Source organism: Vigna angularis, chromosome 2 (genome assembly GCF_016808095.1).
Source record: "Vigna angularis cultivar LongXiaoDou No.4 chromosome 2, ASM1680809v1, whole genome shotgun sequence".
In the NCBI taxonomy this organism is placed as follows: Eukaryota; Viridiplantae; Streptophyta; class Magnoliopsida; order Fabales; family Fabaceae; genus Vigna; species Vigna angularis.
The window spans coordinates 4,322,002-4,340,838 of record NC_068971.1 but is presented as its reverse complement, the minus strand read 5'-3'; the positions used below and the strand labels follow the sequence as shown (position 1 = coordinate 4,340,838).

General features: G+C 33.9%; 1 protein-coding gene across 18 annotated transcripts; it reads right to left on the bottom strand.

The window, feature by feature from the left end:
• Positions 1-5,680: 5,680 nt before the first annotated feature.
• LOC128195640 (uncharacterized) lies at positions 5,681-18,627 on the bottom strand. Of its 18 annotated transcripts, XR_008247374.1 has the most exons (8): positions 18,267-18,627; positions 12,250-12,485; positions 12,018-12,087; positions 7,908-8,098; positions 7,532-7,625; positions 7,221-7,292; positions 6,292-6,470; positions 5,681-5,881 (listed from the first exon to the last, which is right to left on the bottom strand). XR_008247374.1 is itself a non-coding variant. In XM_052873927.1 (4 exons), exons 2-4 carry the CDS (start codon positions 12,384-12,386, stop codon positions 8,531-8,533), a joined length of 465 nt encoding a protein of 154 aa, XP_052729887.1. In that variant the 5' UTR covers positions 12,387-12,485; positions 18,267-18,627; the 3' UTR covers positions 8,105-8,530. The 18 variants fall into 18 exon arrangements, 1 of the variants encoding a protein (XP_052729887.1); XR_008247368.1 differs by lacking the exon at positions 7,532-7,625; XR_008247370.1 differs by lacking the exon at positions 7,532-7,625 and having other exon boundaries at positions 12,018-12,082.
• Positions 18,628-18,837: the final 210 nt, after the last annotated feature.

The window sequence follows — 18,837 nt, the reverse complement described above, 5'->3', positions numbered from 1 at the left end:
TTAATTTCTATTCATAAAACATTTTTTTATTATCATGATAAAATTTTATACAAACTTCACTTTCAAATTTACATTCAATCACTTTCAAATACTTTCAAATTTTTTAAAAAATAAAATACAACTTACTTTGAAATCCTTTTAAATTTATCTAATCTTCTTCTTCAAATCATCTTTTAAATGAACGTAATCTTAATAAAATTTTTACTTGTCCTAATAAATAAAAAATTCATGCTATTTAATTAACAGTGTCGTATTTATATAATTGATGTATAATTTTAAAATTGTAGATACTAATTTATTATTTAATTAACAGTGTCACATTAATTAACAGTGTCGCATTTAAAATTATATAAATTCTGTTTCAACTCGACTCTTAAACTATGTTGAATTATTAAGTGTGGTAGAAATAAATATTAAATTATATAATGCATTGATGAAATGTTTAAACTTCTTTATTACAGTCATATAAACAAAATCTCAGTTTTTATAATCTTTTAGCTGAAACAGACAAAAGGATGGAAGAATTTTAATATGTGGGTTCCATATCATTTTTATCTTCTCCCCAAAAGTGAAAGGAAGAGAAATAAAGAGTGCATTAAAAAAAAACAAAAACAATAATCCTTTATTATTTCATTTTTTTGCACATATTTTTTTTCCATTTAGTTTCTATACAATTAAAATAAAAATAATCACTTTCATTTTCATTTTCTTCCCTTCCAAATAACTTTAAAAAATGTTTTTATTTTTAAATTTTTTCCTTTTCTTTTACTTTATATATTTACTTCAATCTTCCCACGAAAACCCAATGTAACATTAATGATATCTATAAAAGACAACTTCATAGAACAATTTCTTCCATACGATCTTATTTTCACGACTTTCAGCTATTTTACTTTGGTTTAATTGATTCGGAGTCCCTATTTGTGTAGATTTGCGTCAATTAGATCTTCGTATTTTGAAAGTGCTCAATTTGGTCTCTTTTATGTAAAATTGAGTCAATAATGTCCTTGCCATTAATTGTTGTGGATGGCATTAAATTTTTTGCATTGTGGCATGCTGAGGTAGCGTTTACTAACCATGTGGCACAATAACAACTCATTACGTGAAATTATTTTATTTTAAGTTTAAAATAAATTCTATTTAATAAATATAGTCCTAGTAAATGAAGATATTTCAAAACTCATAAATGTCTTAAATCTCATCAGATAGAGAAGAAGAAAACCTAAAATGGTTGAATAGCCCCCGACGCCCTCGCCCTCTTCCGTCGCGTCGCCGTCCCACACACCATCTCCCACCTCTCCTCCACCTCCATAATCGCATTCCTCTTCCTCACCCTCTCCCCTCTCTGGGAAACCTTATTCTTACCCTCCCACACCCACCTCTTCAACATCTACATCCACGCCTACCCCCAATCCAACCACCTAGTGCACCTCCCATGCCTTACAGTCTTACAATGTTTTTTGCTTATGGCTTTGGCTTTTGGGTTTATGAACTTTTAGTGTGTTTTTATTGATGAGAAAGAAGTGGAAAAAAGGGGCCAATTTTTCTTCTGTGATAATTTATCTCTCACTGGTGAATTGGTTGATTTATCTTTCCACTGGATTATTCAATTCCTTTGGTGATTTTGGCTTCTGGACATCGCTGCTATGGTCACCAATTCTTCACGCACGCCACATGTTTGTAAATTTGTCTCAATGGTACTATCCTCTCTCTACTACCACCCTATTCCTTACACTGTAATAACCCAACGCCACACAACACCTTTCTCATTCTCTTTCTTTATCTCTTCCACCCTCAGATTCTCCTCCACTCTCTAATCTTCCACTTCCGCCACTCACCACCCTCCCTCCCTCGACTTCTCCCCCTCCCAACTCCTCGACCTCCTCTGCCGCCAACACCGTGCAATGTTTCTATGTTGGTTTTGAGTCAACTCAGAAGACTCTGCTTCAGGTGTTGCCCACAGTGCTTCACAATTAATTTCTCACTATAACCCTATTTTCTCCCAATTTCGAACCAGAACGAATCCACGAAAAACCCTATTTTCCCCAATTTTCTCACACACTCAAAATCTGACCCCAAAATACCAAACTTAATCCTAATACGATTTAATTTCATTTCCATAAATAAATATAACATTTTGTTTTTATTAAATTTACCATATTTTAAAGTTTTTAAAAATTTAAAATCAAATAAATCCACGTAATGAGTTGTTACTATGCCACATGGTTAGTAAACGCTACCTCAGCATGCCACAATGCAAAAAATTTAACGTCATCCACAACAATTAACGGCAAGGGCATTATTGACTCAATTTTACATAAATAGGGACCAAATTGAGCACTTTCAAAATACGAGGACCTAATTGACGCAAATTTGCACAAATAGGGACCTCCGAATCAATTAAACCTTTTACCTTTGTATATAATTTTTTCTTAAGTTATCTGGTTTAAATTAATTAGAAAACCTTGTACAAAAGCTAGTGCAAGCATGAGATGAACTATATAATTACTACGTCATTTTGCAAATACCAAAATTTGAAACCATTTTATTGTGGAGTCGACATATGCTCACTACAATATAAACATTAATTACTGATTGTCTTCCGTCAGTAACGCATTAAAGCCATCGGTAATTCGTGTTTATTGATGATTTTCGGACGGTAAAAAATTCTTCGATAAATATCTTGTCGAAAGGTAATTATCGAAGGCTTTTGGCCGTCAGTAATTACTAAAGACCAAAAATCGTCAATAAATTTGTGCCAAACATGACATTATTGATTGCTCCAGGCTGTTGGTAAAGTTGCCAGTAATGAGCAAAACAGTTTCTAGTGCAGTCTGAATTGTGGCTAACCCATAAGAAATGAACCTGCAAATTATATATTCATCCAGTCAATTCTCAATTCATCCAGCCAATTACTCAATTGTCAATTCATCCACCTAATTCATCAAATGCAATGATTTTATATTAAAATAACTTAAAATAAATAGTTATTGTATTGTCATTCAAAACAAAAGTAATTAAGTTTGAAACACATCAAGCATTACATCAATGTTTTAAAAAGTTCCTAAATGTTTTAAAAAGTTCCTAAAGGCCTAAAAGTGTCATAAAGGCAACAAGGGAAATTGGTTTGTCAATGTAGTATAAATCTTAATCAAAATGACACAAATATAATTAAAAAAGTTGTCATACTACTTTTTTAATCTATAGGGTGCATAACATATTACTCCATGAAGACAACAAGAACTATATTAAGTATATAAGAACTTAACTTCATTTAGGCCTTTAATGAACATGTACAAATTTTGGTTTACCAAACCGAGTATAAGTCCAATTTAGTCATTAATTTGACAACAATGCAGTAAAGCTTTCAGTTGTAGTTTAATTGTTGAAAACTTTAATTGAAATAGTCAATTAACAATATTTTAGGCTTTCTTTTCTTAGCTTCATTTAGGTACTTGAACTAATTAGAGTTATTTCTTATCTTCATTTAACAAGTTTAAACTTATTAGAATATTAAGATTACATATTATTAGCCTAAATTAGGTCAATTTCAAATTTCTAACCATTTTACTACATTTTTTTTAGATTTGAAGTAGTCAAATTTTGACACTTAGGTACCTAAACCAAATTGCTTGTTTCTTAACTTCATTTAACAAGTTTAAACTTGTTATAATATCAATATTACATATTGTTAGGCAACCTAAGGTGAATTTCCAATTTCTCATATTTTTAGTACACTTTTTAAAGTTTTAAGTAGTGTGATTTTGAGTTTTTAGGTACTTGAACCAATTAGATTTGTTTCTTAGGTTCATTTAACAAGTTTAAACTTGTTAAGATATGAAGATTGCATATTCTTAGCTTCATTTAACAAGTTTAAACTTGTTAAGATATGAAGATTGCATATTCTTAGCCTAAATTAGGTCAATTTCGAATTTCTAACCATTTTACTATACATTTTTAGGTTTAAAGTAGTCAAATTTTGACATTTAGGTACTTTTTCCAATTTGACTTATTTCTTAGCTTCATTTAATAAGTTTAAACTTATTAGGATATCAAGATTACATATTGTTAGGAAACTTAAGGTGAATTTCCATTTTCTCATCTTTTCAGTACATTTTTTAAGGTTTTAAGTAGTGTGATTTTGAGTTTTAGGTAGAATAAGGTAGTTTGTTTTACATCATTAAAAAGGAAATGCTCCTAAGTAGTGAAATCTCAAGAGTGTCTTGTGTGCGTGCTTATGCATTGTCATTCCCCTTTTGGAAGAAGTTGTTTATAGGGGATTTCTTTTGACATCAGTTTCATCCACCATGGAATTACCACAAGATGTTGCCATAAGCTCAGTTATATTTAGTGTCATTCACTTATCTCGTGAGAACTTTCTTCAATTGTTCATCATTGGGTGTTTACTTGGATGCTCCTATTCTTGGACTGGGAATTCGAGTTCCTCTATTGTTATACATTCCTTGCACAATGCTTTGACCCTAGTATTTATATTAAATTGTATTTACAAATATGATTGAGCAAACTTGTTATTTCTTTTTATAGTGCTTTTGTTAGTGTAGTGATTACCATATTTTCTAGCACTCTTTCAGGATTTAGAAATTGTTTAGAAGGTCAACTTACTGTTTAGATAAGTTAGGTCTTAATTTTTAGTCCTTGTAGTATAGTGTATAGTGGTTGTTTTTAAGTGTAGTTGTAGGTTCTTCATAGTCAGATATTGTACCTTTTGTTGTTTTTGGACTTCAGTTATAGGGATCTATTCCATGAATCATAGGAGCAACTATTATTATTTGCATAAGGCCAAACTTGTTTGTATTGTAACAAGTCTTGTCAATTAGAGGACATAATATCCAAAATGAAACTCTTCAACACCTACTGCAATGTGCTTCAATGGATGAGCTAAACTTATTTGGACTGAAAGCAATGTTACTTTGTACTACCAAAAGGTTTATGACAAATTTGATCCACAATGCCTGAAACCTGTTATAGAGGAGTATGTCTTCATGAACAACACAACTTTCGATGAATCGCCAACTTCTTTCCTATACTTTCACACACACAACAAATCTCTAAGAGGTATTTATTACTTCTTTTGAATATAAATTCGCTTATTTTGATTACTTTATGTGAACAGGAGAAATAAATCACTACAAAATAATGTAATTTTACTAGGGGTTTTTTTGAGCATTACCAGGGGTTTTAACCCCCAAAAAGCACGTTTCCCGCGGTTGCAGCAAACCATTGGGAAAACCACCGTCACAAAATTACCGGCAATCTTAACCGTGGTTTTTAGAAAACCGCCAGTACTAGTCGGGGTTTCCGAAAAACCGCCGGTATTAACCGGGGTTTTCGAAAAACCGCCGGTACTAACCGGGATTTCCCAAAAACCGCCGGTATTAACCGGAGTTTACAAAAACCGCCGGGAATGCTTTCATATCATTTTTGTTTCAAATTGAATTATGATAAATCTGATTCAAATTAAATTTATAAATTTGGTTTTAATATAATTTAAAATTGAATATTATTATATAAAGTAAATTATATTGTTCAACATACATTATTAAAGGCAAAAATATTTAATACTATAAAAATTAAAAACAACGATGTTCAATACTATAAAAATTAAAAACAAGGATGTTCAATACTATAAAAAATAATAAAAACAAAGATGTTCAATACAAAAAATTAAAGACAAAGATGTCTAACAAAGATGTTCAATACAAAAAATTAAAGACAAAGATGTCTAACAAAGATGTTCAATACAAAAAATTAAAGACAAAGATGTCTAACAAAGATGTTCAATACAAAAAATTAAAGACAGAGATGTCTAAGGTTCTTCTTCTTTGTTACATCTTTCATGTGGCACACTTACTTTAGATACCTACAATATAATATAATAGTTAGAAATGCAATGATTAATATCACAAGAATTCTAAAACTGAAAATTTAGAATACCATTTGAAGATTTCCTAGCACGCACGTATGAAAGTTTCCATCCAAAATATCATTTGTAATAGGATACAAGAATATATGATATTGCAACCATACACAGGAATATATGGGAAAATTTAAATAACTTCACATATCCAGAAATACTCAGACCCACCAGGACTCTTGACCTGAAAGAGCAACAATTCTCTACGCATACAGAAAGACATATATAAAGAAACAACTTCTAAGGAGAGCCCTTCTTATACAACAAAATACTTCAAATAATAATGAAGAACAATTTTAAACAGTAAGACTGAACAGAACACTGTACCAATAAAGGACGGGAAATAGAACACTTACATTAACTTGAACTGCTGATTGAAAAACAAATGTATTTGGAGACTGAATAGGTGCAGGAGTGCATGCTGACTAAAAACGAATGCATTTGGGGCAGATAGAGAGGGAGAGGATTGGACTTCAGGAGCTGCACTTTGATTCATTGTCCAAAAGTCTTAGCTGTAATGTAATTATTATAATATCTGTGACAAATCCAAAATCATAATTTCTATTAGAGAAGCTTTATGCCATCAATAGTCTACTCATCTAACATAATCTTGTTATCCTAGATCTGCAATCTGGTTTTCTGTTATTAAACTAACATGGATACTGGTTTTTAGTTATTATCCTAGATCTAACAAATGACCGCAAAACTGTGTAGAAATTTGGACAAAAAAAGTTAGTTTGGAAGCATAGTATCATGGTCCGGCCATATATTGTATGTGTTTCAAGTAAGCTTTGATTATCATCATTCAGAAAATGACGGGACCAAGATCTTCACGTGTTCCAGTTTTCAAACCAGAAGTTAGTTCTATTCCCAACCAATGACACTTTTTACCAACATCTTATAAAAATGGTCCAGGAATATCACATACTGCAAATTTGTAGTGTTTTTTAGTACTAATGAATGAACCCCAGATTTAATTACTTTAAAGTATTTTAAAATCCTACTAAAAAGTTGTTACAATTACTTTTAGAAGTTGGATTTTTTTAATCATAATTTTAAAGATATTTGACTACAAAGTAAAAAAGGATCCAAATTAAACATGAATATTTATCACCAAGTAAACACCGAAACCAAATTAAATCAAGAAACTAGAGATGTGGAAGGTCCCTCAAAGATAAAAGAAATCTGTTACTCAAATATGTACATATAAGAAGGTATATTTAATTATTATAATATGGAGATAAAACTGTAAATCGAAGACAAATATGAGAAATGAAAATCCCACCTCAAAAAAGCAGTCTTGATGTACAATTCTCTGCTGGTTTATATTCACATAAACTTCACATGACACCGTCGCCTAGATTAAGCATACATTATTTAGATATGATGGAATCTAATCTTGGAACTTGATAGCAATAGGAAGTCATGGGTTTGTATATAAAGGAATTCTTGATCCGATGGAAGGATTTGTTGCTATAAAGGTTATAAATCACATATAAAGAAAACAAAGAAAAGAAAAGACAAAGAAAACCATTTCCATGTCAGTTAATTGCTTCTGAATTAATCTGATAAAGGTACTCTAAGAATTTGAATCACCATTTGAATCACCATCAGTAAGCTCTGCTTCATAATTATCATCAAAGCTAACATCTTCCAAACCAACAAGGTCATCCCCCTCAACAAAAACTATCTGGAAATCAGGGACTAATAAATACTACCTTAAAGCAAGCTTAAAAAAAGTTACACAAAGGAAAACTTAAAGACAATTAACCAACCACTAAAAACATTTTCCCTTGCAGAATAAAAATAAAAACTACCAAGTTTCAGGAACCTATACAGTTTATTCCATTATAAGTTAGCTACATAAATCACAAGATATCAATAGTAAATATTAATGCTTAGTTAGAAAATAGAATAAAAGAAGCATAAATAAATTAAAGAAAACAATGGAATAAATAATAGGATTAGATACCAGCTTTTGGTTAAGCTTCCCTTTTCCCATGGCATTAAACTCCTCAACTTTATGCTCTTATACTTGTCTCTTAACAACTCCTTTCAGCAATGTGTTCTCTCCGAACTGTTCACATTTTCTAATGCTCTTTTTTGGTCGGCAGCCTCCTCTGTTGCAGCTTCAGCCTCGTCAACATACTCAAAATTTGCAACCTAAATTTCACCAATAGAAACAAATTAAATTTCATCAATAGCTTTCGTGCGACATCGTTAGCAGCTCTGCCGACACCAGATTGCACCGCCGTGGGTGGTTTCGTGCATGACCTAGGGTTGTGCTTTTTGTGCATATCGATTAAGTTCATACAAATCTGATTCGTTTGTGCGAAAAAACATGCAAGCGATTACAAACTACAAAGAGATCAAAAAAAGGAGAGAAAGAGTGGTAGCCGGCAATAACAGTTATGGAGAACGATTGAAAGAATCTAGAAGATATGAACGGAGGCGCGAGTAGTGGACTTAGGTTTTTCCCTTTCTGAAGTGGAGAAGAAGAAATGAACTCAAAACGGCGGCGAAGGAAAATAAAAAACTCGCTAAGTAACCTAATAATATTTTACTCATAGCCGTATTCGATTCCTCCATCGTCGACTATAAAGGAGCGCGCCTGTTCGTGGCGCTTGTTGACGAGTGCCCAGTGCCATCGAATTGACGTCCTCCGTAAAGGCGGACCTTGAGACGCTCCAATGCTTTGCTGCGAGCGGTGGACATCGGTCCTCTCGGCCTTCGTCTTCCGGCTCCATCGCTTTTCTTGATTTCGGACTGTGTGAAATGATGATGTAATGAAACTCTTAGGATTTTTGAAGAGAACGCCAGAACGGAGGCGCGAAGACTTAGGTTTTTCCCTTTCTGAAATGGAGAAGAAGAAATGAACTCAAACGACGGCGAAGGAAAATAAAAAAATTGCTAAGTAACTTAATAATATTTTTTAAAGAAAATATTTATAATTTAACTGCGATTTTAAGAAAATCGCCAAAATTATCAGAGGTTTTCCAAAGCCGCCGGAAATAAACCTCTGGTAAAATGTGATATTTTTGTAGTGAATGTCTTATATTAATTACTTTATTTTAATAACAAATTCACTTGCAAGATTCTAAACTATGTGGTTGCACACATAGCTAATAAGTGACAACCAGATTCAATATAGTTTGCCTTACTAATCATTTTAAAAGAAGAAAAAGGTAAAATTTGTGTCTTCATCAAAGCTAAAACTAGCTTATGCAAGCTTGAGCTAAAAATCTATTGTAGAAACTAATGCTTTGTTCACATGAGATGATTTGTGGGAGATGATTTGGGGAAGAGTGATTGAATGGATTTGAGGGGATTTGAGGGTAATTTTTTTGTTGTTTGTTTGAGTGGATTTGAAGGTAATTGAGAGTGGATTTGGAAGTAAAGTTTATGAGAATTAGTGTAGGATTTAATTGATGTGATAGATTTAAAAAATTTGTTTAATCGATATAAATTAAAGATTACCAAAATGTCCCTAGTTATTAAAGTAATATAAAATGTTATTTGTTAATGTTATATTTAATTGTAAAAATGTTTATAAAGAGTAAAAAATTAAAAATAATTATTAAAATTAATTTTTAAAATGTAAAAAAATTATAATTTAGTAAAATTATAATTGAGAAAGATAGAGTGAAGAGAAAGAAATGGAGAAAATAGAGCACAAAATGGTGAGTACCAATGGAATAAATATGCATGTGGCATCAATTGGGTCAGGCCTAGTGGTTTTGTTCCTCCACGGCTTCCCGGAACTATGGTACTCGTGGCGCAACCAGCTTCTGTCGCTCTCCATCGTGGGTTATAGAGCAATCGCCCCCGACCTCTGCGGCTACGGTGACACCGACGCCTCGCCCTCCGCTGCTATGGCGACACTGACGCCCCGCCCTCCGCTTCTTCTTACTCTGCTCTCCACATCGTTGGCTCCACCTCTTTGGGACTCTCTCCGTCGACGTAGCTCACCTCTCCTTCCTCTTTAATCTCTCCCTCGCCGATAATAAGTTCTTCGGCCACATCCCTCTGCCTCTCTCCTCCCTCTCTGCCCTCTACTTCCTCAACCTCTCCAACAATGACTTTAACCAAACCTTTCCCCTAGAGCTCTCGCGCCTCTAGAGACTCGAGGTCCTCGACCTCTACAACAACAACATCATCGTCCCACTCCCTCTGGCCATCGCGCAGATGCTTAATCTCCCTCTGGTCAGTACAAAATTATTCCACAGAATCGAATACATACCACTCTAGAACTGTGAGGGAATAGAATATAGGAAAAAATGGAACTAGGGAACCGAATACAAACACAGGGAACCGAATACAGGTCCCTTTGTATTTGTTTGTATAATGGGAACCGAATATAAATGCCATGTAATCGAATACGTCTATGTTCTTCTTCGTCTTCAACCACTTCTCTTCATCTTCTTCGTGTTCAAGCACTTTGGAATCAGTTATTTTGACATTGGAATCGAATATGCACGTTAGTATATTTGGACGTGGTATTATAAGATAACTCAAGGATAAATGTGACTTTTTAAACACAATCCCTCCAAATCTTGGCACATTTGCGGGTGATGAAAAATTTATTCATCCCGCAAATCATCTCAAATCTATCTGCGCATATCTTTTAAAATGAACATGCAAATCAGTTTAAATCTTCGCTCGCAAATCTGAGTGAACAGTGAAATCCATTCATGTGAACACACCCTAAATGAGTTTCTTTAAAATAGTTTTTGCATAAGCAGTTTAAGCTTATGAAGCAACTTATTTTATTTTTCTATCTTAAGTGTTTGCAAGGAAATCTTCTACCTTGTAAATATATTTGTTTTAATCTTTCTTTTTATTTCAATTTCAAGGAATATTAGCCAAATTAGTGATGGTGCAGGAGTTGTGCTCCTCATGAAGAGAAGAGTGGATGTACAAAAGGGGCTTCTATTATTGGAATCTTCAGGTAAACAATAACAATGACCTGCATGTATCCTATAGTGTGCACACCACCTATAACTCAAGTCTGAACGAGATTCAAGTTGTCATATACGACAGTACCAACTGTATCTTATATCAAATAAACAAAGGTTTATCCATCAAACAAAGACATTGCAAATTCTGATATGAAAAAGATGAAGAACCAAGGACAATAAGGTTGTTATGAATGGTAACCAAATTCCATCTAGGTAATGTAAGAGTCAAACAATGAAAGGCCATGATTATGTCACCATGACACTTGACGAATGATAGCAATAACAACAATTTTTTTTTAGAAACTAACCTAAGCTACTACTACTACAACATTACTAAGGAACCACTATTTAAATAAGTTAATAATGACCATTGAAGCTTTTATATAGGCTGTAGCAAAGAGTTAAAACTACAAAAAAAATGAACAAAACAGGTAAGATAGTGTTGATGAGTAGTGCAAATGCGTTGTTGATTGATTCAATGAAGGTGTTCACATGTATGTTGATAAGAAAAACAACCTTAATGACAATAACAGTGCTGGGATTTATGTCAAAGTAAGCATGGATGAAGCCCCTTACCTTACGAAGATTGACCTAAAGGTATAGGAAGGCTACATATAACTTCTAAAAGCTCTACAAAACATGTTCAAGTTGATTATATCTAACAACAATTTTATTTTTCTCTCTTTTTATTGAGATGAGATGAGATAAGATCAACACAAAGACGATGACTTCATGTTAGTTGGGTGTTTCTTTGGTCAGGCACTTTCTATCTTTAGTTATAGTCTTGTTGAATGGGGTGGTATTCTGATTTCACTAACATTAATTTGTTCTCAGTATAGTTTAGCAATTGGAGCAATAGTGCCTCCAGTTGTCCTTGTCCTTTCCTAGAAAATTCACTATTCATTACACCATGACTTAACTTCTAAAGTGTTCAAATAGCCACCAAGTTCTATTAACCATATATCATCGAAATAACCACTTAGTTATATGTTCATTGATAGCCAATTACCATATTTACATAGTCAATACTATAAAGCATGTTACCATATTTACAAGATCAGGCATAAGACTCAAAAATAAATAAAATACACATGTATGAGGTACAAAGTTTTCCCTTAACTGACCTCCACGATACAGGGATTCTGGAACCCTCCCTCGACAAGAGCTTCCCTACACCACAAGAGCTTCCCTACACTAGGGAAACACCAAAGAATGCATTAATGCCTCCGCCCACAGCCTTCAACAAAAAACCCTCAATCGGAGCACCAATCCTTCACGAAAAACCTTAAACGCTGAAAGAATATTGAGCTACATGAAACAATTCACATGCAACATAAACAACAACAAAGATTTCACCTAAAGCACGAAATGGATGATTCTCGACACCCTACGTCCATAACAGCCTCCCTACACCACGATAGCGAAAGAATGTGCACGAATCTCACTGCACCAACAGTCTTCAACCAGAATCCCTTAACTGTAGCACCAACCATTGAAAACGATTCCTAAATGCACTAGGCTGCCTCTACTCACGACGCCAACGTCCTCATTACAGCTTCAATGGACGACGCAACTTTCCTCACAATGACAACCTAACAACCAAATGCACCTTCATCAACAACAAACACTAGAACAACTTTGCTTGGGAAGAACCACGACAACCACAACATAACTTTGGGAGGGAAGGAAGAGCAAATAGGGTTTTTGGTCGAAGTGATTTCACAAAAGAAAAATCGCAAATTTTACCTCAATTCATCAAACCCCTTACCAACAACCTAAGGTCTTTCGGTATTTAATTTCACCATAGCATTACCAACAACCTTGAGGTTGTCGATAAATTTCCACTGGTAATAACCGCTTTCAACTAAAAATAATAAATAACTAATTTGAAAACTTGGTGCAATAATGTATAATAGATACTTTCAACCTTTCTTTAAATGTTATTAATCAGTTATTAGTTATTGACCAATTCAACACTAAAATAAATTGTATAATAGATGCCTAATTCAACTCTTACATCATTGCTATGTATGCCATAGTTCATAGGTTGTACTTCAATATATAATAAGAAATTTTATATTCATAAAACAGCAAGAAACAAATTCAAACATAAAATATAGGTTTGGAATTATCATAAAATAAAAAATATAAAAAAACCTTGTACGAACGAAGGCTTGGCCAAGTGTCCCAAACTATATCTAGAAAAGAAACGTCCGTACAGTTTCTTAGTATGGTTAAGAATAGGATCGCGATATGTTGACAACGCTATTTTGACAACAATTTGACAACGACACGTGTCAGCGTTGTATTGGGCCATTTTAAATAATTTTGTTTAAAGAAATCAGATTTTGAAAAAGGCACAGGGTTCCATATTTGAAAATTCTGAAACCACCCTTCTTCGTTCAGTACTCTCTCCTCTCTCTATTTTAGGTTTTCAGTTTTCATTTCAACTTCTCTCTCTCCATTTGGTGAAGGCCTCGAAGTGGACGTTCAACAATCTCTCTCGACGTTGAGGAAGTTTCGTCGTTGCTGGCCTCGAAGTCTCTCTTTCTCTCTCGAGTTCGTGATCTCAATGATTTACGTTCAACGATTTCTATGGTTGGTCTGATCAAAGTGTCTCGTTCAGTGTCGATTGTGTCGAAGTTCTGAGCTTTTTTTGTGCAATGGGTTCGTCCGCTGACGTTGGTTCTTCGAACAAGGTATGCACTTTTTCCCTTTTTCGTATTCGTATTTTGGGGTTGGGTTTTTGCTTTTGGCCTTTATTGGTCATTTTGCTGGTTTTTGCTTTTGGGTTGTGACCTTTGTTGGTTATTTGTAACAAGAAATATTAATTTTTTTTTTTGCAGTTGTTTGTTCATCATTCATTGAAAACGAAGTGTGTTGCTACTTTGAATGGAATTTTGAGTGAGGAGCACAAGTCCATTATTTCGAAGACGCAATTTGGATGGTTTTTAGAACTAAATGATAACCTTAAGATTGGTAGGAATAGTCCCAAACATGATTGATTTATGTAATTTGTGAATAGTGCAGTATTGGTAGATGTTCAAGTGTAGATATAGTTGTATATGTATTGCAACAATTATTTTGAATGTTAATAAAGAAAGTGGTTATTCCAATTGTGATTGTTATATTCATTCCATTTGTTGTTTGATAGTATTATTTAAGATTCAACCTTTTGAAATGTCCAGTTCTGTCACCCCTATGTGAAGGGAAGACCCACTAAGAGTGTTTATGGTTTGAGAGATTAGGTCCTGCACCATTGACACAAGAACGATGCACTGCTAATCGATTACAGGGACCTTGTAATCGATTACCAGCGGAAAAATCCCCATTTGTACCAAAAGTTGAGGAGTGCTACCCAGACATGGCTTAAGGACTCACCAGCAGTCTTGACGACTGTGTTTTCAAGGTTTTGTGGATTGATCCCCCTGTTGGCCATGGTTTAAGGTGTCCACAACAAGCAATTTAAAGTTTGGTGAGTCCTATGTGGATGGAAGACCCACTAAGGGTGTTTATAGGTTGAGAGGTGAGGTCCTGCACCATTGACACAAGAATGATGCACTTGTAATCAAGGTAAAATAGTAGTATAATTAAGGTGTGATGTGATTCTACTAGCACAAGCCAAACACTTATATGAACTTCACCTACCTTGGTTTAAACACCTATATTAACTATTTTGTCCACAATTGAGTGCGACAAATTGTGTCTTGATGCACTTGACACCATCAATGATCAGCAACATGAGACATCCATGGAAAAACTGGAAAAAATCACCTATAAGGACATAAAAATAACCCTGGGGAGTCAAGTTCTCCCAACTGGGGAGTACAGTTAAAGTTTCTGTACAAATGACCATTTTTTCTCTGGTAATCGATTACAGGGGTCTTGTAATCGATTACGAGAGGAAAAATGGTCATTTGTACAAAAACTTCAATTGTACTCCCTAGCTAGATGAACACTACTCCCCATGCTCTATTTTTGTTGATTTTTTCATTTTCTGAGATGGGTGAGTGAGTTTAATGTTATTGGGTGTGCTCCCTACACATATAATGAGGTTAGGTCATTGATTTCTTCAAAAAAAATGTCCATTTCGGTGGTTTTCTCCAACTGAGGTGAGGTGCATGACCATTGTTGTAACACCCCTTCTCGGAGTCTCATAGTAAAATTTTTCATTTTATTAATTAAGAAATATGTCATCTAATGTTGTTACAATGCACAAATTTTAAAAGGCATTTTATATAAATAATAGATCTGTCAACAAGAGGGAAAGATACACGTATAAGATAACATGTTGTCAACTTTGACCCTTGCTAACTATTTTAATCATAACTTTTTCCACATACCTCCAAATGATGTGATTCGTTTTTTATTAGAAAGTAGACTCAAAAATCTTTCTAATGACTACTAATTTATAATTTTTGGACATCTGAGTAGGTGCAGTTAATTCCTTAAAGTTAACATTTTATATATTTCTACTACCACTGACCTTTGCTGGTTGTTTTGTTCATAACTTTCTCCATCGAATTCCAAATGAGTTGATTCTTGTTTTGTTGGAATGTAGACTCAAAGATCTTTCAAATGATTACTAACTCATAATTTTTAGACCACTTTAGTAGATGCAGTTAATTTCCTAAAAACAACGTTTTTATAAGCTTCCTAAATGGGTTTACTTTCACGTTATTGTCTCATGTTTCTTATATTATTCTAATTTATTTTATTTCTTTATAAAATGTCCATAATTCAAGGTAAACTAGTAGTATAATTAAGGTGTGATGTGATTCTAATAGCACAAGCCAAACACTTATATGGACTTCACCAACCTTAGTTTAAACACCTATATGAACTATTTTGTCCACAATTGAGTGAGGTAAATTGTTTTGATGCACTAGACTCCTATTTCAAAGCTCTTTGAGTATAGATTCCAACAAAACAAGAATCAAGTCATTTGGAGTTCGGTAGAGAAAGTTAAGAACAAAACAAGTAGCAAAGGTCAGAAAAACAGAGTTGGGGAGTGTTATTGATCCAGGTGGGGAGTATAGTTGAATTTTCTGTACAAATGACCATTTTTCCTCTGGTAATCGATTACCAGGGCAGAAATTGGCCAGAAATGCTTATGAAGCTCATTTAACTTACATGAAAGCACCTAAATAACATTTTTTTCTCAACAATTCAATGACCTAACATGTTCCTGCACCATACACACTGGACACATGCACTTGTAATCGCTTACAGAGAGGCTGTAATCGATTACCAGGTTAAAATTGCAGTTTTGTACTGAAAGTTGATCTGCGCTACCCAAATGTGGCAATTGCGCTCCCCATGATTGTTTTTTGTTTGTTATGAGTGCCTTTTTAAGATATTGTCAATGGTGGACCCTTGTTGGTCATGGTTGATGGTTTCCATAACTTGTAGTGTGAAGTTTGGTAAGTCTTTTGTGTAGGAGAGACCCATCCTGGGTGATCTTAGCAGCGCAGGTCAGGTCTTGCACCATACACACTGGAGCTTGTAATCGCTTACAGAAAGGTTGTAATCGATTACCAGGTTAAATTTGCAGTTTTGTACTGAAAGTTTGTGCTACCCAGGTGTGGCAACCGCGCTCCCCATGATTGTTTTTTTTTGTTATGAGTGTGTTTTTAAGATTTTATGAATGAAGGACCCTTGTTGGTCATGGTTGATGGTTTCCACAACTTGTAATGTGAAGTTTGGTAATGAATCAATGGTGTGTGCGAAAAAGCCCAAACCTTGGTGATACCAACATCGACGATGTGTGCGAAAAAGCCCAAACCTTGGGAGAAATACCGCCAACCAGAATGGGAGACAAAAGCCAAAGACTTACACAACCACGGAAATGCTGCCAACGACAATACACGCAAAAATTAACAAAATTCCAGAATGGGGGATATATACCGCCAACGAGCCCACAGTCACACCATCAAAAAAAGGGAAAATGGGTAAAGAGAGAGACGAAATCCTCGACAATGACCAAATGACCCAAGAAACGAAGTAAGAAGAGTCGAACTCAAACTCAAACTCAAAGGAGAGAGAGAAACAACATTTCAATGGTGGACAGGGAGTGAAGAAAAGCAAGGAACGAAGAAGACCGAAACGGTGGAGAGAGATAGATGCTTCAATGGTGGAGAGAGATGGAAGCTTCAATTGTGGAGAAAGAGTTGAGAAAACCAAGCTGCGAAAAAGAATGAATCTGAAAAAATAAATTTGTCAAAAGGAGTTTCTATCCAAATTCTTTCCAAAATTGCCCTTCTAAACAAATTCCACCTTTTTAAAAAAACCTTTTAAAATCAACCAATGAAACAATGTCACAAACGTTGTCAAAAAGTTGACAAAATATAATTATTAAAGAAAGGTTTTCCTTAATAATATTCTTTCTCACGCACTTCAAGATAACAATAAGAGGAAAAATGTAAGCTAATCACTTAAAAACATTTTTTGTTAATTAATTTAGTGATATATGACATTACAACGTTCAGATTTAAACACTTACACTTATCATATATATATATATATATATATATATATATATATATATATATATATATATATATATATATATATATATATATATATATATATATATATATATATATATTCTTAATATGTTTCACAACTATAACATTTCTAATATAAATATCATTTAGCAGTGTAGTAAATTTTGTTTAATAAATAATAATTACTTTTTATCTATATTTTTATATTTTTTTCACTTAATAAGAAACAAAATAGTTTAATTGGAGGTGAGAGAGAATCCTTCTCACCAACTGTCGAAGCTTAAACATTTTAAAACTTGTGGTCATATTAATCTCTATTTCTTATTGTTGAAATGGCAGGAAAAGTTTTCAACAAAACTTATCCTGGAATGCTATATTTATCTGAATTTATCCTATCAGAAGTTATTGATACACGTGAAGTTGAATAATTATTGATTGTAGGAGATGATAATTAGGTAACTTATGCATGGCTGAGAGTAAACAATTCTCTGTACAAGTAGTTATGTACTTGATCTAACTTCTATACTAGTTTATTGATTGGGATAGGATCATGAATGATGAAAGTGAAAGTTTGAGAATGGGATGGCTAATGGGTGAAATGTGATGAAGAAGATGAATGAGATTGTTGTAGAGGACAAACATTGAAGAAACTGGCACGAGGTTTATGATTCGGTCTTCTTTATTTGGTTCGATGTAGGTGAAAGACGATCTTGAGAGTTGGTATCTCGCTGTTGGGTCTCTATTGGTGTTGAAAGGGGTTGAGAATGAAGTATCGTAACATATCCCAATCATAGACGTCATACATGAAGCTTATTTCATACATTATCACAATTAGATATGAGAGAGCATTCAAAGAGGGGCACTTACCTTTCGAAGCTTTGTTTACAACGGTCACCTTTGTGTCAGAATTTCTCTCTGCCTACCATCCTCTTTTTTGGTTTCTTTTCTGTAGCCTCTTCTCCCTTTGATCTAGTCTTCGATTCCTTTCCTTCTCCTCCTCTTCTTTCCTGTCCCCCCAATTTCTCCCCTCTGATCTGGTCTCCCCTTTGAAAAACGCCGAGGCCGAGATACTTTTGCAGAGAAGTAAAAAAACCTCTGCCTCGTGTAGCTCGTGGCCTCGTCCTCGTATAGCTGTTGGTCCTCTTTTCAGCACAACCAGCAAATAAAAAAGAAGGACCCTGTCAAATGATGATGCAATGAGTGGGTTGGTGGGGAGAATTTGCAAATGGAAAATGGGTAAGGGACATAGGATCCCAACATGCACGACAATTTTCTTTTTTATCACTTAGCTTTTTTCTTATTATTTTTATTTTTTATTATATTTTTGTTATTTAATATTTTTTGTTTAATTAAAAAAGTATATATACAAAAAGAAAAACGAAATAAAATTAAATAAAATAAGATGAAATAAAATAGAAATAAAAAGTTTGATTTATTA